The sequence below is a fragment of the Protopterus annectens genome, chromosome 1.part2, assembly GCF_019279795.1.
Source record: "Protopterus annectens isolate FY-2018-M chromosome 1.part2, PAN1.0, whole genome shotgun sequence".
Lineage (NCBI taxonomy): Eukaryota > Metazoa > Chordata > Ceratodontiformes > Protopteridae > Protopterus > Protopterus annectens.
In genome coordinates this window covers 886,877,021-886,899,837 of record NC_056727.1, presented here as the reverse complement: position 1 = coordinate 886,899,837, position 22,817 = coordinate 886,877,021, and the positions used below count along the sequence as shown (strand labels likewise).

Here is a 22,817-nt window from a genome sequence, read left to right as displayed (position 1 = left end):
GCCTGCTGAGACTGTGCATCTACAGCTGACATGGATTACCAATTACACATTCAGTAAACATGGAAACTCAATGGCTGCTCTAGGGAAGAAGCAGAATTTTCCTCTACTTTTCTGCAAGGCATGATGCCTCAGGGTACAATGCTTGCTACTCTCCCAACAAAAAATTATCACCCTGTTGTCCGTATGAGGAACATAGTACAGTGGTGGACATATATTCACCATAACAGTAAATGTTTGACTGTATTCTGTAATCATTGAAGGTAAGGTGTAGATCAGTGTGTGTGATATACCTTTAAGAAACTTTCCAGTGAGCCAGCATATACCTATAAGTACTGAGCATGTGCAAGCAAGAGTGCCATTTTGTGTGAGCAGCCAGAGTGTGAGCATGCAAGTATATAGTCAGTCAGGTAGTTTGTTTAAGTTTAATGTTCCTGCCATCCATCCTGATGTATTTTTATACAGTAAACTACTTAAACGAACACCCAAGGCTCAACGTCTTCTTAATGCACATAAGAGCACCACAAAGCTCTCGCGTATTCTGTTTTCTTCACTGATTTTACATACCTTATAGGGCTGGTGGTCTGTGTATATTGTTAGTGTTGACATTGCCGTAACATACATCTTATTAGTTTTGTTGTACTATTGTTGTAGTTTGTTATGGTTCGTTGTTACATATGGCATTATGTTAGGAGTTGAGGGTTGTTTTTTTTTTTAAACTTGTATTAGTTGATATCTTTTTTTTATTTTAAGTGCTTTATGCTAGGTATTTTAAGGCCTTTCTTTTACTTCTCAAGGGTTCTGTCTTGGGCTCAAAAAAAAAAATGTAGTTCACCCTCCTTTTAATAACTATGCCACAGAAATGTACTGACACACACGTCCCAGTGCTGAAAATATTTGATCTGAGAGGTACTGATGGCTGAGTTCCAATAAGATCCTGCAGCAGTGAACTTGTATTCAAGCATCTGTTATGTTCTTTAATTGCGTTTACTGAAATTCTTTGTTACTTCTTAACAGGATGTACTAAATGGCTCTGACCATCAAGCTGTTCTTCTTATCTCCAATCTGGTGGAAGGAACATACACATTTCTGCTTAAAGTGACTGATGCCAATGGTGAAAGCGACAGTGACAGAGCAACGCTTGAAGTAAAAGGAGGTGAGTATGTTCATAGGTTCATAGGTCGGTACTAGGCTATTAGCCCTAGGGCCTATATAAGCCTAGCCAAATGGTACCCTGGTTTTTTCCACCCAAGAAAATTATTTTCCTGTGCCCTTGTCAAGCAGAGAAGTGATCCCCTGTCTCCCATCCAATCGTCAAAATTTTTCTTGAAGAGTGCTAATGAGGAGCTTTGTTTGATATAGATAGGTAGATTGTTCCAGAGTATGGAAGTCTCTGGGACAGGAATCTATCCCTCCAGCATGTTCTGATGTTCTTCATTCCACATTGCTGCAGTCCTAACTATTGGGTAGTCCGCTGTCCAGTCGGCCCGAATACCAAAGTATATGGCTGACGTCGGTCAGGGCGCATTAGACTGACGTCAGTACGTCAGGGTACTAATGCGCATGACCGACGTCATATCCTCAGTCTTTTTTGCCGCATGGTCCGATGCAGAAGCAATTTTGCGAGTGCAGGTTGGCGTTCTGAAAGTTTCTGAAGTCAGAGTTTCAGACCGAATCAAAGTTGGCTAAGTACCCCGTTGGGGAATATTTTGTTTTTTCTTGCCTCAGTATTTAACCGGATGTCAGAAAAAGTGAATAACTGTATTTCTTGTGGGAAACAGATACCTCATAGGGATTACCATACTTTGTGTATACCTTGTTTAGGGCCTGAGCACGACGTTGTTGGATGCCGCTCTTGTGCTAGATTTAACAAACGCACTATTAAGAGAAGGTTAGACTGTGCCAGGTTAGTTTTTGGGAAGCGTTGTAACTATAAAATGCCGTCGGATGCTCCGACGCCCGCTTCGGGCAAAAAGCGCAAGGATAAAGCAGCAAAGCCTAGAATGGAAGAACCGACAGTCCCTGACGCCGGTTCTTTAGAAGGCTCAGTGGAGCCGGAGGTTCTGCCAGGTGTTTCTTTAGAGTCTCAGGGAGAGACTTTATTGTTACAGGATGTATCCTCTCAGGAAGTAGGCCAGGCTGAGGGGGCTTCTCAGGTGGCTGTTCTTCCCTCTCTTCCTAAGGTGGTTAGAGCCTCCCCCTCTGTTTCCAAGGCTTCTTTGAGAGGCAGGCCTAGTGTAGCTTCAGTGGGGTTTCTCCTAGTGCTTCAGGGTCTTTGCCTAAAAACATATGCTTAAAATGGCAGAGGATTTGATTACTATGATTAGAGGTAGTATGCCCCCGCCTGATAAGAGGCCTAGGGTGGAACCGGAGTTTGAGAGTTTTGAGCACTGTTCGAGGCTTCTGAGTCTTGCTGAAGACTTGCAGGAGTATCCTCCTTATTCTGATTCTGATGTGGATGATTCTACTCCTTCAGCTTCTCCTCCTGAGGATTTTTCATTTTCAGAGACTCTGCATTCCATGAGGGAGCATTTTAAATGGGAAGGTCAAGATTTCTCTGATTCCAGGAAGAGGCTTAGGGAATTCTTGTTTTACCCCAGCATAGGCCTTTAGCTATACCTCCGGTTCTGAATGTGGTGGAAGATGTTATTGCAGAGGCTTCCCTGAATCCTGATTCTTTGCCTCCTGCACCAGTTAAACGGATAGGTACTATAGGGTGCCTGAAGCTCATAAGTATCTTTTTAAGAGTCCTAGGGCAGACCCGGAAACTGTCTCTCAGGGGCCTAAAGGGGTGAAGGCCTCTGTTGTTAAAAATCCTGTTCCTCCTGATAAGGAGGCAAGGGCTTTGGATAGATGGGGAAAGAAAGTGTATACTTCTTCCACTTTAGCCATGAGGGCATTGAATTGTCAGTTTCACATGTTAAAATATCAGAATTACCTCCTTTCACAATTGAAATCTAAGGTGGATGCTCTGGCAGAAGGTATTGAGTGTAAAGAGTTGCAGGATTTAGTTCATGTGTCTGAACAGGTGGGTAAACATTCCTTGCAGTGTGGTTTTGATGCTGTGCAGGCCTCCTCGAGGGTGGCTGCCACTGGTTCTGTTCTTCGTAGGCATGCCTGGTTGAGAGATCAGAATTTAGCTGAGCATGTTAAAACAAGGATTTTGGATGCTCCTTTGCAGTCTGATGTGTTGTTTGGTTCGCCTGTGGAAGCAGTTTTAAAGAAAATGGAGGACAAGGCTAAGTCTATGCAAACTGTTAAGGATTTTTGCAGGTGCAGCCTCCAAGTTTAGTAGAAATTGGCCTACTAAGGGATGGACTTATCCTGCTTATGATTCCCAGTCTAGGGGTAGGTCTAGACGTGGTAGGGGCAGAGCTCAAGGTTCTTTTAGGCCTAGGACAGGAGTTCCCCTGCTCAGACTTCTGGTGAGGGCAGGGGTCAGTCCTTTCGTAAGCAGACCCAATGACCTGCCTTTTCAGCTGCCAGTACATTCTCACCTGGCAGCACCTTTGGGAGGAAGGCTGTCTCTTTTCAAAGAAAATTGGGATTTAATTACCCAAGACAGATGGGTTCTGGATATCATTCACCACGGTTACAGGTTTTATTTCCATACCTTGCCTCCTTTCAAAGGCATGCCAGACATTCCTCCTCTACAAAGAAAAGAGGCTCACAAGCAAATTTCTCTGTTGCTCCAAATAGGGGCCATTCAGCCAGTTCCTGTACCAGAAAGGGGCCTAGGATTTTATTCTCGCCTGTTCCTAGTACCAAGAAGGGGAACACGTCCACGGAGACCAATTTTGGATTTATCTATCCTCAACACTTATCTGGACATTCCCAAGTTCAAAATGTTGACGTTACAACAGCTTTTACCTCTGCTGGGCAAAGATCACTGGATGGTAACTTTAGATCTCAAGGAAGCTTACCTTCATGTGCCTATAAGACTAAGTTGCAGGAAGTATCTGCGTTTCGAGCTGGAAATTCTCATTATCAGTTCTCTGCATTGCCCTTTGGCTTATCCACTGCCCAGAGTATTCACAAAGGTTCTGGCTCCAGTGATAGCTTACTTCAGGTTAAAAGGAATTCAAATCTATCCTTACTTGGACGACTGCCTGATTCTAGCTCAAGAAAAGGAAGACCTTCTACAGCATTTGGATTATGTCATAGCAGTGCTAAGATGCCTAGGGTATTCTGTGAACGAAGTAAAGTCCAGTCTAGTACCCTCTCAAGACATGTGCTTTCTGGGTGTGAGACTGAATACAGCAGCCCAGATGGCCTTTTAACCCCGGACAAACAAAAGAATCTTTCCAGTTACTTCCATCAGCTATCTCTTCAGTCCGGGCTGACTGCAAGGACAGTCCTTCAAGCCTTAGGGTTCATGGCATCTTGTATTCTGGTGCTTCCCAATGCCAAACTGCATATGAGGAAGCTGCAATGGTATCTCAAAATGTATGGACACAGCACTGCCAGGATTTGGACACTGTCATTCAAATAATACCTTGCATTCAAAAGGAATTTTTGTGGTGGGCTCAGGAATGTCACCTAAACAAGGGACTCTCTGTGACCCGGCCAGAGGCGAGTCAGATTCTAACGACAGATGCCTCAGACATTGCTTGGGGAGCTCATCTAAATGGAAAGTGGATACAAGACAAGTGGCCTGCCAGACTACAGCATCTACATATCAACATGAAAGAGATGTTAGCAGTCCAGTTTGCATTAATGGCTTTCAAGGAGTTACTTCTTCCAGGGCAGGTGTTGATTCTAACAGACAACACAACTGTCATGTGGTACATCAACAAACAAGGGGAACTCATTCTTACCCATTGTGCAGGCAAGCAATGATTTTATGGGAGACTGCGCTCAGCTTGCAACTAACTCTTCAGGCAAGGTTTCTGCCGGGAGCACAGAACTCCTTAGCAGATGTGTTAAGCAGACAAATCATGGATCCCCACGAGTGGAAACTGGATCTTCATGTATTTCAAAAATTGACAGTGTCATGGGGAACTCCAGACATAGATCTGTTCGCTTCTCCACTAAACCACCAGCTGCCAAAGTTTTGCACAAAGAGGTTTCATCACACAGCTTGGAAAGTGGATGCTCTTTCTTTCAGTTGGAAAAATCTTCATGTGTATGCTTTTCCACCTCTGCCTCTTCTTCCAAAGGTGCTTCTAAAGGTCAGACAAGACAAGCCAAGGATGATTTTAATAGCTCCAGATTGGCCTCGGCAGCACTGGTACCCATTACTGAGGAGTCTGGTAAGGAAGCCTCCATGGCCTTTACCCTTGATTCCACACCTGTTGTCTCAGAGGGACGGTCACCTGCTCAATGTCAAGCTTCACTCTCTTCATCTAACAGCCTGGCATATTCTGTTTTGAAAGACAGCAGGTCTCAACTTCCTCAACAAGTTTTAAATGTGATTACGGAAGCCAGGAGACCTAGTACAAGGAAAGTGTACGCAGAAAAATGGAAGAGATTTTTATTTTGGAGTGCAGCAAACAATTTGGAGATTTCTGAGCCTAATTTAAGTGTGGCTCTTCAATATCTTACTGAGTTATTGGACAAAGGTTTGTCTTTCTCTTCCATTAAGATTCATGCTGCAGCAATTTCAGCTCACTATGATTGTGACCCACCATTGTTTTCGCATCCTTTGTTCAAGCAATTTCTTAGAGGGGCAAAGAATATAAGACCCCCACGTAGAGCTCCTACTCCTGCTTGGGATCTCAATTTTGTGTTGGAGAAACTTACTCTACAACCTTTTGAGCCTGCGGCTACTGCTGAATTGAAATACTTGTCATGGAAGACTGCTTTTTTGTTGGCCATTACTTCTGCAAGAAGGGTTTCTGAGTTGCAGGCCCTTATGGCGGTAGAGCCTTTTTTGATTTTTCATAAGGATAGGGTATCTTTACGTACTAATCCTTCCTTTATGCCTAAGGTGGTTTCTAGTGTGGCTTTAAACCAAACTATTCATTTGCCTACTTTTTATGCAGATCCTCAAAATAAAGGGGAAAAGATTTTGCACACTTTAGATGTACACAGGCAGTTGCGTTATTATTTGAGCAGGACGAAGGATTTTAGGCAGTCTCAGCAGTTGTTTGTTTCTTTTGCTTTGGGTTCAAGAGGGCAAACCTGTGTCAAAACAAATTATTTCTAGGTGGATTGGGTTTTGCATTGCATTTTGTTATTCCCATCATGGCAAGGAGATTCCAGTTGGGATTAGGCCTCATTCCACTAGGGCTACTGCCACTTCTACAGCATTTCTAAGGGGGGTGGCAACTAAGGATATTTTGGAGGCAGCTACTTGGAGTTCAGTGCATACTTTCTCTAAGCATTATCACCTTCCTCTCTACTCTAAGTCTAGGGCTGGTTTTGCCACAGCTATTTTGCAAGGCATGTTGTCAGTTCCTGCTTCCTTATGATTTGCCAGCCTCCCTTACCTCTGCTTTGGGATTCTACCCAATAGTTAGGACTGCAGCAATGTGGAATGAAGAACATAGTACAGTTTTGTACCTACCATAAATGTAGATGTTCGAGGATCCACATTGCTGCAGTCCAATTTACCCTCCCTCCTTCCCCTCTGTGTTTAGGGGTGGTTGTGTAGGTGAGGTTATTTTCTAGTAATTTTGTATATATTGTACATATTTTTGGTGCAGGTATGTTTGGAGTTTTTGGTTTTGGCCTTATCTTTTCAGGGTCTTCTGACATCTGGGGCAAGAAAAGACTGAGGATATGGCGTCGGTCATGCGCATTAGTACCCTGACGTACTGACGTCAGTCTAATGCGCCCTGACCGACGTCAGCCATATACTTTGGTATTCGGGCCGACTGGACAGCGGACTACCCAATAGTTAGGACTGCAGCAATATGGATCCTCGAACATCTACATTTATGGTAGGTACAAAACTGTACTTTTATTGTGGTGACAGGGTTTAGGTCCCTAGAGCGTGTAGCTCAGAGGGATTGGGATTTCTTTACTTGGAGCATGTCCAACAGCTCTGGGTTTGACATAGCTTTGTATGTTAGGCAGAGATCGCCTCTGAGTAGGCGCTATTCGACAGAGTAAAGCTGGAGTTTTTTGAGACGGTCTGCGTAGGGCATCTGTTTGAGGCTGGTAATCCTCTTTGTGAGGTATTTCTGTGGCCTTTCCAGTTGTTGTAGATGTTTTGTGAGGTACATACCAAAAGGGGCGTTGTACTCTATAATATGTCTAATGAGTGATGAGTAGAGGGGAACAATGACCTCTTTTTTTCCTGGATGAGAAACCTTTTGTGATGAGGTGTGCCACGTAGAAGGATCTCCTGACTACTGTGGCAATGTGATTATCAAAGGAGAGACTACTGTCCACCTGTGTCCCAAGGTCTCTTATCACACTTTTGGTGTTAAGTAGACTACCGCCTATGTGGTAGTTCATGGGTACAGAGTTTTTACCAAAGGGGATGACAGTGCACTTTTTGGCATTGAGCTTGAGGCCATGGCTTTGACACCAGGCATCTGTCTCAGTGAGGCCCTTTTGTGGGATATCCACATCATTAGGAGTTTTGATTATGACTCCTAGTTTGCAGTCATCTGCGAACTTTGTTAGCCAAGGCCTTCTGTGTTAGCCTGTACTTCAGAGAAGTAGATACCAAACAGGAGAGGACCTAGGACTGAACCCTGTGGTACTCCACTTATCACTGGTCTGAAGTTGGATTTAGAGTCTGCTACTTTCACAGTGTGGGTTCTGTCAGTGAGCCAGTTGGCAACCCATCTTGTGACATAAGGATTTATATCTAGTTTAGTGAGTTTGTCTATAATTCCAGAGTGGGGAAGGTGTCGAAAGCCTTGGCGAGATCTAGATAGGCTGTGTAAACCACCTTACCCTCATCTATGGCTTTGGTGACCCCTTCAAAGAAGTCTATCAGGTTTAGGAGACATGATCTGCCTTTTACAAACCCGAACTGGGTAGGGTCCAGAGTTTGGAGATTACCAATGTCATTGTTTATAAGTTCCATGATGATACACTCCATAGCCTTGCAGACCAGGCTCGTCAGGTTAATGGGGCAGTAGTTCCCAGGGTCCGTGGTGGCTCCCCCTTTGTGGAGTGGGATAACCGTTGCTGTGCACCATTCAGTGGGCACAAAGCCTGAGGTGAGGCTATGATTGAACATGGTACTTAGGTAGGGTGCCAGTTCGTTCTGTAGTTCATGTAGAACGCAGCCTGGGATGTTTTAAAGTCATATTTGAGTAAATTTTTTTTGTGTGTGTCTTATGCACATGTATGCTGGAGAATAAATGACTAGATATTTTGCACAAAAATAACTTTGGCTAAATTTCTGTTAGTAGATACGGTGTTCAAATGTCATTGTTTTTAAACTCATTTGTATTTTAATAACTTTGTAAGTTTGATCTTTGCAAATATATTGTAATGCACAAAGTGAGTTGATTACACTTCAGAATTGAGAATGTTGCTGTAGCAGGGGTCTTACTTAAAATGTAGCTAGATATAGCAATTTGACCTGCCGCACAGGTAGTACAACTGTGGCTGAAGGCTTCTTCATTTTTTAACTTGTAGTACATCAGGACAGGAAGAACTCCCCATGTATTACAAAGAATTCTATTCAAGTCACCTATTGCAACTGCTTGTTAATGTGTAGTTAGAACTGATTAAATAAACTGACTTCTGTGAATTTCTTCAATTTATTTCTCAAACACATTAACAGTTGGGTTATGATCAGTGTGTATCCATTTTAATGAAAAATAAGGTGTTTTTGGAATTTCAAAATAAATGCTGCAGACAGAAGTGTCCTAATAGACATTTTGACCTATCTGTGTGTTTGCAAATGTGTTTTAGTTCAGCAGAAGACACAGAAAGCCTCTTAATCATAAGTTTTAAATTAATTGTTCACTCTTCTGATGAACTTCCAGAAGAATACCTAAGACTTGCTGACAATGCTATAGCCTACCCTAACCAAAAGAATTAAATAGAGGTAACATTCATCTCAAAGCTTCAGGCATAAACAAAGAATGAAGCCAAACCACCACGGCTAAAGGAAAAAACTCACTTTAATAACAAAACAAACTTCTGCTTTTATTTGTTTTGTTATTAAAGTGAGTTTTTTTCCTTTAGCAGTGGTGGTTTGGATTAATTTTTTGTTTATGCCTATAGCCTACCCTGTCAGCATTCTTGTAAATCGATCTGTCTCTGAAGTATACATTCCTCATCTCTGGAAAAACTCTATTATAACTCTCCTCCACAAGGGTAGCAACACCAACGACCTCTCAAACTACCAACCTCTCTCTGTTCTTTCTCCTCTGTCAATAATCCTAGAAGCGTATACACTATCAACTGCTAAACTATCTTACTGATAACAACTTACTATCACCCACACAACACGGTTTTTGGCCAGTACACAGCACTACCACAGCCCTACTATCATTTACCAGTGCTGTAAACAAAGCTCTTGATGCTGGCCTATTAACTACTGTTATTTTGCTTGACCTATCAAAGGCTTTCGATACAGTGTCGCACCACAAGTTATGGCTACAACTTGAATATCTAAACTGCTCCTCAAATACTTTTACTTCCTTTCAAAACTGTCTTCACAATAGAAAATAATCAGAATACCCAACTAACAACACAGGAGTTCCCCAAGGGTCTATTTTTGGCCTCTGCTTTTTAATATATTCGTTAACAATCTCCATAAAGCATCCCAACAAAGTACCCTTATTCAATACGCAGACAATTTGACCATAATCACATCCTCTAACAAACTCTCGGAACTTTACACCAACTCAAAAAGCATTTACATGTATAGAATCATGGCTAAGTGAAGTTCATCTGCTACTCATTCCCAAAAAACAAAACTTTTAGTGTTCTCTTCTGAACCAGTAACTCCTGACTTTAATATATTCTCACAAAACAATACTGAAATTGAACTTGTTAGAACAGCAAAACTACTGGGCATAACAATTGATGACAAACTCTCTTTTGAAAATCACATACTCATCATAATCAAAAAGACCCACTTCAAGCTAGGGAAGCTCTACAGGTATCCTGAATATGTCTACCAAAACAAAACATGCTAATAGTCTACTTCTCCCTTCCCCTTCTGTATAAGGTTGCCAGCTGTCCCGTTATCAGTGGGACACTCATGGGTCGAGCAACCTCATCCCGCTGCCCGCTTTGTAAAACAGTGGGACTTTAAAATTCCCGCTTTCAACAATGCTGAATTGCTGTGGAAAAAACTGCAAACACTTCGGTTTTTCCTCGGCAATTCGGTTATGTCACCAAAGATGACAAAATCTGGACCTGCGGGCAGAACTGTTCCCTGTTAGGTCCGGGTTTTGTAACTTGTGCAGCAATTGGCTGCAGCTTGTGAAGGGGGCGGGGCTGCAGTGAGGAAGAGCCCTACAAAGATGATCTTTGTAGGGTTCTTCCTGGCTGAATCCAAGTTCCCCCACTGTCAAACTAAAAAAAAAAAAAAAAAAAAAAAAAAAAGCTGTGGAGCTCTTTGCTACAGGTACTCACACACACACACACACACACACACACACACACACACACACACATGCTAAAAGTTATTTAAGCAACTTCACAGTCACTGCAGTGTTGGTGATGCTACCGGCATTGCAGTTAATGCCATTGTCACTTTTTTTGGAGCCAGCAAGGAAACTAATGTATGAGTCTCACTGCCGTCTACTTTACAATAGAATAAGCAGCTTTTGACTGTTCTTCGGTTAGTTTTGTCCTATTATTTTTGTTCATGTGTCACAGGAAGTTTTCTTATGACTGTTCTTTATTTATAGATGCTACTGTTCCTGACACTTAGAACCCTGAATTCAAGTAACAGAATAGCAGAAAAGGTTGCCATTTGCAGTATACTAGGTCTGTGTTTTATAGAGTGTGTGCTCTCTTAACCCCTTCCCCCTCCCATATAGCTTCAGTATGGGAAGGAAAATGTTTTTTGCAACAAAAAAGTATCCTGCTCCCATTCAGCATATGGGAACCTGGAGCTGGATTATAAAAGTAGAACATACAGATTCTCTCTAGATTTTCACAGAATGTGACCATACCTCTCAGCTGTCCCTAATTTTCAGGGATATCCCTGATTTTGACTCAAATTTCAGCTCTGTCCCTATTAATTCTTCGTAACACTGGTGCCTTTTGAACAAAAGGTGGGGAATTATACTTTATAAGGCCAATAATTAAACATTACAGATTTATTATACTTCGGGAAATGTATATTAATATATATTAATTCACACAGTCTTAGTCTGTTACTGCCTGACGTTAACAGAACTAATATTTTAAACGTGTCCCTGATTCTGTTGAGATTTGTTCCCGATTGTTTGAGAGCTATGCTGAGGACTGAAGTTAATAAATAATAACATACATTTCAGTTTCAGACTTCAGATCCTTCAGAAAATGTATGCTAACACAAACCTTGTTACTCAAGCACCTTTCTAAGTTTATAAGAGTAATATTTAAAATATGTCCCTATTTTTGGGGGATGGGAACATGTTTGGTGGTACCCTTAACTGCTGTGATGATGTCATGGTAGGGGGCGTGGCCAGTTTAATATTGGCCCACCCCCATGTCCCACTTTGGCCCGCTTAAAAGGTGGCAACCCTACTTCTCTGTGGTAGTCCCATTTTCACAAACCTACATACATCACTTATGACTAAATTGCAATCATGTTACTAGAAAATAATAAAATTTGCCACCAGCATGCCAACTCGAACACATCACTGCCTAGCTATTAAAACTTTAAAATGGCTTGAATTCCCCTATTACCTATATTACACTCAACTCACTCTTACTCACAAACTTCTATATAACCCAAACTACTGCCCTTCCCTTCAAGACATAGTACATACATATACTCCATCCCGCAATCTTAGGTCTTCTAATAAACTACTTCTAACCATAACCAAACCCAACAAGAGAGCTGGGCATCGCTTTATTCCCATATAGTAGTCAAACTCTGGAATGCTCTTCCACCCCTAATTATTCAACTTGACTCAACAAAACTTTTAAATCAGCATTAAAACAACACTACCTTAACAACATTACATGTACCTACAATCATAGGTTGGTACTGGGCTATCTGCCCGAAGGCATATATTAGCCCAGCCAAGTTGTGCGGTATTCACCGCCCCTTTAGTAGTTCCCTAGACCCTTGTACTAGCAACTAGTACCCTTGACCCCTATCTAGTAGTGCTGTTGGTGTGATCCCCGGTGTGAACTTTGTTACCCATCCACTCATCAAGGTTCCTCTTGTGGACAAACCCCCTTAAAAGATGCTCTATTCAGCACATTCACACAAATTGATTCAGAAATTTAAGAAAAGTAAATACCTCTATGTTGTATGACTGTAAATGTATAGTAGATAGAATTTTACGAATGACCTTCTATTTGTCTCCTATTATATACTGTTGGTCTAAATTGCCAAAATTGCTATGTATAAATCTTTAACTGCTTAAGTTCTATTAACTTTGTTAATGTTTACTGTGTTCTTTGGAGATTTTCTCCTGGGCCTCCACTGAAAATGGATCTTTCGATCCAGTGGACTTTCCCGGTCAACAAATGTCAATAAGTGAATAATTACCCCGTGTTAATAAATGCCATCCCACCTTGGTACATTGCCCTTTATTTCATGCCTTGACAAAACCCCATTTTTGAACCATCTGCCTCTGTGGAGTTAAAGTATCTTTCTTATAAAACACTTTCCCTGGTAGTTATTACCTCTACTTAAAGAATTCAGAACTTCATGTGCTTTCTTGTAAACCACCTTTTTGATTTTTCATAAAGATACTGTTTCTCTTCAAACTAACACTATTTTTTCTTCTTAAGCTGGCTTCAGAATTAACCTTGAATCAAACTAGGTACCCATTTTTTTCACACTTTTTTCCAATAAAGGGGAGTACATTTTACACTTGATGGATGTTCACTGACAACTTAATACATGCATAGTGTAACATTTTGTAGAACACTTGTCCCCCTGTGACTGTTAGTTCTTTTTGTTGCTGTAAATCCATGAACATGGTCCTAGCTATTCTGAGTTAAGTTCCTGTGTTCACTCACTCTTTTTTTTTGGTGTCAGAATTTCATCCAAATTCTGATGATGGTGGAATGAGGTTCTCAGCAGTTTTTGTGAGATGGTTCTTGTTGACACCTAATGATTTGGGGTTTCTCCTCCAGGAGGTAGGTCCATATCTTCTGTTGCTTTGGTGTTCACAGCCCAGGCACATGAGTTCATACATTTGTATGACTGCTGGTGTTATGAGCGGATAAGTTCACTGTTAAGAACCTCCGGTGGCTGCTGCCACTAGGCAATGACTGTGTGACTTTTTTTGTGTACCAGTCGCACAGGCTTTCTTTTGGCACTGTTAGACTGTGTAATGTTCTGTGCATGATTGACTTCCTGGAGTTTGTGCAGAGGTCATTTTTGTTTGGAGGGGTAGCCATTGTCCTGGATTCCATAGATAACTCAAACCACTTCTGCAGTTACCCCATTTTTTAGGGAGGCCCTCTAACATGTGAGGTGTTGTGTGACATGGTTTCTATTGTGCCTTGGAATGCAGTACTATCACACCCCCCTTGTTTACAACTCATGGAGCCAACCTTTGAAATTACTGTCTTGAAAGCTGATGGTACTGTTGCTCTGTTGCTGTAACCCCCCAAGAGGATTGAAACCTCCTGCAGACTGGAGTAATGTTTTATTGATTTACATTTGGTCAGGTTACGAAAGGGCAGGGAATGCTTTTCGAAATGTTCAGTACCAGAAAGCATAACCCTGCACCCCCACACTCCTAACTTATATAGACCAACTCCATGGTCACAGTATAGTGGAGAAAATGGGAAAATACTGAAAATGCACTGCTAGCTCGCACAGTCCAACTGACTGTGGGAAAGCATAACATCAGAATCATCATCATCATAATCATCATCAACCCCCTTTCCCCATTTTCTACATGGGGACGAGGTATTGTGTTAACTGTTGACATCTCTCTTGATTCAATACCACACTCCTGCCTTCTTTGGCACTCAATGCCTGACATTCGCACATCTTTTGTCACACAGTCCATCCACCTCTTTACTTGATGCCCTCGTTTCCTCTTAACTTCTTTCTCTCTATCCCAAATCATCTTCACCAGAATGTATTCTGCTTTTCTGCTCATGTGCCCAAATCAACATAATCTGTTATCTGTGATCTTTTCTGCAATTTGGGCTAATTTGGCTTCAGCACTTATCGTCATTTCTTCATCTGTCCCACAATGTGCATCCTACCACTCATCTCAGGTACTTCATTTCCATCACGTCTAGCTTCCTCTCCTGCTCCGCCTTTACTGGTCAGGTTTCTGTACCATACAGTAGTACTGGTCACACCACTGTTTTGTAAACGTTACTTTTCAGCTTGTTTGGCATTCTTCTGTCATACACTACACCTGAGACTCTATGCCAGTTAGCTTTGACCTCTTCATTCAAACTTCCCTTCTCCTTAACCATCCCTCCCAGATACTTGAAGCTATTAACCTGTTCCACTATCTTCCCTTCTATCTCAGTTCTCAGCTTCTTCAGATTTCCCTAGATGCTGCCATTACCACTGTGTTATCTGTATTTAGTTTCATCCCATGTGCCTTTGGTTTTGCATTCCATTCTCCTAGCCTTTGCTGAAGTTCTTGCTTAGAGTCTGCCTGTAATGCCACCTTGTCTGTATACAGCAACTTTGTTGATCTGTCCCCTATGACCTGTTTGCTAATGTAGTCCATCACCAATATGAACAGCAGTGGGCTCAGAGCTGAACCCTGTTGCACACCTACTTCCAGTGGGAGTGGGAACCCCTCTGTGAGACGAAACACTGTTTTAAGTTTTCTGTTCTGTTGGCATTTTAAGAGGTCTTGGTTAGGGTCAGTTAGCAAAGTTAGCCAAGAATTCCTTTGCAAACAGTGAATAACATCAGCTAATTAGTGGAAGGAGCTGAGAAGTAGCATTCCTCATTTAGCTATGAATATTTGGCGGCATCTCAAGTTGGAGTGCTTGTTTGGCTTGCTTGCTGTACTCTGCCTGAATATTACTGATCTCTGTCTGCATTTTATTTTTCCCACCTACATGCATAACTGTTGTTCTATTCTTAAGCTTTGTGGCTTTTGAGTTGCCTACCCCTACTATAAATCTGATTTTGAACAATCTTTCCAGCCCCATTTCATCAGTTCATTCTACTGAATGCAGAAAGTTCAGGTGGGAAGGCCCCACCCCCTTAGTTTCTTAACCTTGAATAATCTTCTGTTTCCTCCCTTCCCACTTAACTTAAAAATTGTAATCTGTGCAGCTGCTTTTACTGTATTTGTTTATTTTTACTTTATTACTTTATTTTGCTTTTCCTGCTTGTTCTTAAAAATGTTCAATTGCATTTATTCTGCTGCATTTATTATTGCTTGTTAGTAGAGTGATTAAATAGGGACTGTTACTCTAAGCATCTTAGTTTTGGTTTAAGCACTTGGGCTTCATGCCAGTTGTTTTACATTAAGAAGGTTTTTAGTCTACTCTTTTGTGGCGGGAGAGGTAATTTGCATCCTTCTAAGTTGGGAATTGCTGGTTGAGGGCTTATTGTATCTGTTATTCTAAAAGTGTCTTAGCTTTGGTTTAAACGCTTGGGCTTCAGGCCAGTTATTTTACATTAAGACAGTTTGTGGTCCACACTGTTGGGGAGAAGATGGTATCCTCTGCCCTTCTGAGCTGGGAATTGCTGGTTAAAGGCTTATTGTGCCTCTTGTTCTAAGTGTCTTTGTTCTGGTTTAAGCACTTGGTTTCCAAACCAGTTATTTTACATTAGGATGTTTTGTGGTCTAAACTCTTGTGGCAGGAGCAGGTACCCTACACCCTTCTAAGCTGGGAACTGCTGGTTGAAATCTTATTGTGTCTGTTATTCTGAAAGTGTCTTAGTTCTGGTTTAAGCACTTGGGCTCCAAACCACTTATTTTACATTAGGAGGGTTTGTGGTCTAGACTCCTGTGGCATGAAAGTGTAGCCTACACCCTTCTAAGTTGGGAATTGCAGGTGAAGACTTATTGTGCCTGTTATTCTAAGTGCCTTTGTTCTGGTTTAAGCACTTGGGTTCTAGACCAGTTATTTCACACTAGGAAGGTGTGTGGTCTACACGCTTGTGGGAGCATTCTACTGAATTACTGCTTTATTTAAACTGTTTTTGTGTTTTTTTTTTTTTTTTTTGTTTTGTTTTGTTTTTGTTTTTTTTTTTTTTTTGTTTTGTTTTTTTGCTGTTGTAGCTGTGATTTTCCACACTTGGAATTTCTAATATTTCTGCATTTTATAGCATAGGCTAGATTCAGGCGTGCTGAATCTAGACTGTTTGGTTTCATTTGAGTACTAAAACCAGCCGTCTTACATTAAGAAGGCCCCCTGTACTCTTGTGGCAGTACTGTGCAGCCAAGGACTTATTTGAGTTGGGATTGCTGGAGTAAGGCTCAGTCTTGGGCTTTCCCTTTGATTACGTTGTTTAAGTTATTTTTAACTTCACTTGTATTTAAGCGTTGTGTTTGCATGGGTTTGTGTTCAGTTTACCGGAGCTTCTCAAAGATTCCACTGCTGCTCTGAGAGCAACTCAGTTGTGCATTGTGAAGCATTGACACAGATTTCTACACCAGACCTCCATAGAATAGCCATTTTTTGTTAGTTTTACAGCAAAACCTGGTCCATCTAGCTCATTCCCCACTAGTTACTATGGTATATACCTGCCATAATAGACAGGTTCCCACCATTTCTCGAGCCAGCCTGATTGACATAGGTACCCTGAGGCAGTGTAGCAATCGCCTCATGTATACTGACAACCAATTTCTCCCAAAACAAACACAACACGTGAGAGATACATGTATACTATGAATTTGGAATCAGTTCTCTCACATAACAAACCAGATGTCAAACAGGTTGTCAGTATGCACACTTCACCTCTTGCATGTAATCTCACAACACATAAACCCACATAAATGGAGGTAGTTGCTAGAAGTCTCCCTAAAGATCAGAGACCTCTCAAGCTCAAACCTACTGTACACACTGCAGACCAAACAGAATCCACTACATATAATAATACATGCAAAAGTGTCTCAGCCAATAAGTCCCTAAGGCAAAACACCTCAAAACCAAATGTCTTCATCATAGGCAGCTCCATAAGAGACACCTACAGATGTCCCCCTCATCAGGCTGAACAAGAAGGTCATGGTCAGCTGCCTGTTAGGTGCCAGGATCTGTCAGCTTACACAGGGATTCAAGTCTCTCCGCAAGTACTGTTATGACTCTTGTCATAGTCCATGTTGGAATGAATGACTTGAGATGTACCTCACTGGACTATATGAAGAGAGACATGACTGAGCTCTCAGATTATGTGTCTCAGGCAGGTATCTCCCTAGTCCTAATTAGCATTCTACCTTCACCCTGGATGATGCCTCAGTATAAACAAAAAATGATTGACTTCATCAATTGGCTTAGCTTCTGGTGTCAGTCCAGAGGGATCCAATATCTGTTAGCCTGTGAGGATGTGTTTGACAGACCACTCTGCTTTGCCAGAGATGGTCTTAACCTGTCACCTCTTGGCTTTCGGTTACTAACAAAGCTACTTGCCTTCCCATAGTGCCTTTTTAGGCAATGTCATAAAATTTCCGTCATAAAAAAATCCACTAGAGACAAACTCAAAGTTATGTTGCTTAATGTTAGGAGTCTAAATTGGAAAATGCATTCACTGGAAGCACTCCTTACCTTGGAAGATGCCAGTGTCTGTGCAGTCACAGAGACATGGTTCAAGTCCGCAGAGAGCACCCCGGCCATGTAAGGCTACAGTGCCTCCCACATGTTCAGATCTCAAAATGAGCATGAAAGAACCAAAGGCAGAGGTGTATCCATCTTCATTAAAGACAAATACACTTTAAGACTGATCAAACAGTACGACTCCGTAGAGGTTCTCCAAGTCCAACTAACTGTAGGTAAAACTGCTTTCCGTATTATTTTTGGCTATAGATCCCCCACCATGAGCCATGAGAACCACTCTGCCTACCTGGACCTACTTGAGTCACTCACTATACAGCCAAATACCTTGGTCATGGGTGATTTCAGATGTTCTTCATGTTTCACTGTTGCAGTCATTACATTTGGGTAATCTGCTGACAGGTTGCCCTCAGTCGGCCTGAATATCAAAGTCTTGGGTCCTGCGTCAGTTGCTGTCTCCTCTTCCATGATGTCAGGTTGTCAGGGGTATAAAACAGGCAGCCAGTGCCATTTTCTTTAGTCTTTCTTGCCGCGCGGTGCCCGAAGCAGAAGCAGTTCATAAGTGCCGGTTGGCAGACTCCTGTAATTTTCGAATTCAGAGTTTCAGAACTGAAGTCTTCAATTAAAGCTAAGTACCCCATTGGGGAAACTTTTTCTTGCTCCGTACCGATGTCAGTAAAAGTTAATAATTGCATTACTTGTGGGAAGCAAATACCTCATAAGGATTTTCATTTGTACTGTATTCCTTGCCTAGGCCCAGATCATAACGTGCCTCGCTGTCAGTTTTGTGCTAGATTTAACCAACGCACTATTAAGCTTCAGTATATCTTTGCTTCAAAATATTTTGGAAACAGATTTAACAACCCAGAAATGTCGTCGGATAGCATTCTGACTGCCAGAGTTCACAAAAAAAGCAAAGAAAAGGACAGAGACATACCGTCGAGGTCCAAAACCGACGACAAAGCTTCCCCTAAGCCAGTTGCTGGTTCGCCGGTACTCAGTGAGGCACTTTTGCAGCCCCTGATGCCTGCTACTTTCGAGTCGCAGGCCCCTACTGAGACCCATGTGGAGTCCGGTATGCCGCGAGATTCTCAAAGTATTGTACCCCCGGATGTCTCTCCCTTGATTGGGTCCGGAGCAGGCAACAACTTCTGAGGGTGCCTTCAGGCCTCAGCATTTCTATATTAAACCGACGCCAGCTTCAAAAACCAAAGACAAAAGCAACTTTTAAGACTAAAAAACTGACGCATGAGCCATGTGCCCAGGCCTCTATGCCCAAAAAGCAGATGATCAAAATGGCTGAAAACCTAATTACCTTGATCAGGGGTTTCCAACCCCCCCTGATAAGAAGCCTAGGCAAGACACTGATTATGAATCTTCAGATCAAGTTTATATTTCTTCTGATTCCTCTTCTGATCAGGAATTTTCTATACCACCCTATGAGGATTCAAATGCAGAGGAATCCATCCCATCTGCATCTCGTCCTGAAGATTATTCCTTTGGAGAAACCTTGCATAGTTTGAGGGAGCATTTTCATTGGGAGAGTCAAGATTTCTCAGAATCAAAAAAGAGGCTTAGGGATTTCCTTCTTCTCCCTCAGCATAGGCCTTTAGCCATACCTTCTATATTAGACATTGTTGATGATGTGTTTTCGGAATCAAGCATGATTCCAGATTCCTTACCTCCGGCTCCTAGCAAGCCAGACAGATATTACAGGGTTCCTGACTCGCACAAATTTTTATTCAAAAACCCTGCTGCTGACGACCCTGAAACTATCTCACAGGGTCCCAAGGGTGTAAAGGCCTCAACAGCTAAGAATCCCACCCCGTCTGATAGAGATTCCAGGGTGCTGGATATATGGGGAAAGAAGGTTTATATATCTGTAACCTTGGCAATTAGGGCCTTAAACTGCCAGTTTCATATGCTTAAATATCAACAACATGTTATGAGATTATTGAAACAGAAAATGATGTTGATTTCTGAATGTGTGATAAATAAAGAATTACAGGAATTATTGCATGCAGCAGAACAAGTTGGAAAGCATACTTTGCAATGTGGTTTTGATTCCTTGGAGGCCTTCTGCAGGGCCGCAGTTACTGGATCTGCGATTAGAAGGCATGCCTGGCTAAAGGAGCAAAATTTGCCTGATCATGTTAAAGCTAAATTGTTGGATGCACCTTTACAGCATGATACTCTGTTTGGTAATAAGGCAGAAGAGATAATAAAGAAAATGGAAGAGAAAGCTAAGTCTATGCAAACTGTAAAAGACTTTTTACAAGTGCAGCCACCAAGATTCAGTAGACACTGGCCTACAAAAAACTGGTCCTTTCCTGTGTCCGACAGAGGTTCACGGGGCAAATCCAGGCGCTCAAAGGGCTCTAGATACCAATCACAGGATTCTTACAGGTCAAAGCAATGGGGTGCCTCTACCTCCAAATCTGGAGGAAATAAAGCGCAACCCTACAGTAAACAGTCTCAATGACTTCCCTCTGCCAACACCAAACACTTAACTTTTGGCAGCCCCCTTACGGGGAAAACTAGCACTTCATGCTCAAAATTGGCAGATAATAACCGAGGACAAGTGGGTATTAAACATAGTATCCCAGGGATACAGATTAATTTCCATACTCTGCCAATTCCAAATGGTTGGCCAGATCTGCCACAAAACCAATGGGCAGAGGCACAGAAGCAAGTTACGTCCCTCATGGATAATGGGGGCTATTCAGCCAGTGCCAGAACAGGAAAAAGGACAAGGGTTTTACTCAAGACTGTTCTTGGTACCAAGAAAAGACAATGCCTGGCACCCAATACTGGATTTATCAATTTTGATCACATTCTTGGACATACCAAAATTCAAAATGCTAACTTTGCAGCAGCTTCTCCCCATGCTGAGCAAGAACACTTAGCTACTGACTCTAGACTTAAAAGAGGCATACCTGCATATCCCAATAAGGGAATCGTGCAGAAGATATCTCCGCTTCAAAGCTGGTTTCATGCATTACCAATTCTCTGCACTGCCCTTTGGCTTATCTACTGTGCCCAGGGTCATAGCAAAGTGCCTGGCACCAGTAATTGCATTTTGCAGACAAAAATGTATACAAATCTACCCTTACTTGGACAACTGTCTCATTCAAGCAGAAAACAAGGACATTCTTCTTCACCATCTGTTGTTTGTGAAAAGGCCTCTAACATGCCTAGGGTACACAGTAAACAAAAAGAAATCACAACTGGTACCCTCTCAAAAGATAACACTCCTGGGTGCAAGCTTGAATACAACTGCCCAGATGGCTTACCTTACGCCAGACAAACAAAGGCAACTGACTACTTCAAACAGATGGCAACAAAAACCCAGTTATCTGCAAGACAAATTCTGCAGGCTTTGGGATTCATGGCATCCTGCATTCTACCGATTCCATATGCAAGACTGCATATGAGGAAACTACAGTGGTACCTAAAAAGTTTATGGAGTCAACATTGTCACAGTCTGGAAACAATGATTCCTCTCATTCCCTGCCTACAACAGGAGTTTCTATGGTGGGCAGAAACATGTCACCAGAACATGGGACAGTCTTTCACTCTACCTCCTGCCAACCAAACCCTAACTACAGACGTATCAGACTATGCTTGGGGGGCCACCTGGCGGGGAGATGCATTCAGGGCATATGGAGCCCAAAATAAATGCATCTGCATATCAACCAGAAAGAGATGTTAGCTGTTCAAAATGCCCTGACAGCCTTCATGGACTTACTTCATCCAGGACAACTACTGATAAAGACGGACAACACCATGGTTATGTGGTACATAAACAAGCAGGGAGGCACACACTCCTACCCCCTTTGCAGACTAGCCATGGCATTGTGGGACACAGCCTTGACTTACCAGGTACATCTTCAAGTTCAATTCTTGCCAGGAAACAAAATACTCTGGCAGACGACCTAAACAGAAATCTTATGAACCCTCACGAGTGGAAGCTGGATCCACAAGTCTTCAGCATGATAACAAAGAAATGGGGGAGCCCAGACATAGATCTATTTGCTTCTCCCAGAATTATCAACTGGACAAATTCTGCACAAGGACTTATCACAGATAAGCATGGAAAGTGGATGCCCTATCCTTCAGTTGGAAAAACCTATCAGTCTACGCCTTTCCACCTCTGCCTCTTCTTCCCAAGGTCCTACTAAATGTCAGACAGGAAAAAACAAAAATGATTCTAATTGCCCCGGACTGGCCTCGCCAACACTGGTACCCAATCCTAAGGAATATGTCTCAAATCCCTCCTTGGTACTTGCCTCAAATACCACATCTACTTTCTCAACAGCACAATCAAATCCTGCACAATCATTTCCAAACTCTGAACCTGGTAGCCTGGCTGATCATGTAGTTATTCAAACAACACCTCTCAGTAAATCTGTGATGGATGTCATTTTGGAAGCCAGAAGGCCTAGTACTAGAAAATCTTATGCTGATAAATGGAAGATATTCTGTGCTTGGAACCAAGCACAAGGAACTGACACAGCAAAGCCAAATATTCCTCAGATTTTACAATACTTGACTGAGATGCTTGACAAGGGCCTATCTTTTTCATCAATAAAAATCCATGCCTCTGCTATCACGGCTCATTACAACACAGAGCCGCTGATCTTTTCTCATCCTTTGCTAAAACAGTATCTCAGAGGGGCCAAAAATTTAAGGCCTCCCAGAAGATCACCAATTCCTGCATGGGACCTCAATTTTGTGTTGGAAAAGCTCACCCTGCCTCCATTTGAACCAGCTGCTACTGCAGATATAAAGTTTTTATCCTGGAAAACAGTTTTATTCCTGGCAATCACTTCAGCAAGAAGGGTTTCAGAGTTACAGGCCCTCATGGCTGTGGAGCGTTTTATTATATTTTACCCAGACAGGGTGTCCCTCAGGACCAATCCTTCCTTTATGCCTAAGGTGGTATCCAGTGTGGCTCTTAACCAAACTATTCACCTGCCAACTTTTTACCCAAATCCGCAGAACAAGAGGGAGTGGATTCTGCATTCCTTGGACGTGCACAGACAACCAAGATTCTACTTAAACAGGACCAA

At 42.2% G+C, this 22,817-nt stretch overlaps 1 protein-coding gene across 2 annotated transcripts in view; it reads left to right on the top strand.

Moving 5' to 3' along the window:
* Positions 1-22,817, top strand: part of KIAA0319L (KIAA0319 like) — a 1,767,873-nt gene that overhangs the window by 1,440,678 nt on the left and 304,378 nt on the right. For both annotated transcript variants that reach the window (XM_044059462.1, XM_044059468.1), the window contains exon 15: positions 1,015-1,153. In XM_044059462.1, coding sequence (XP_043915397.1) covers positions 1,015-1,153 — 139 coding nt within the window. The remainder of the gene's footprint in view (positions 1-1,014; positions 1,154-22,817) is intronic.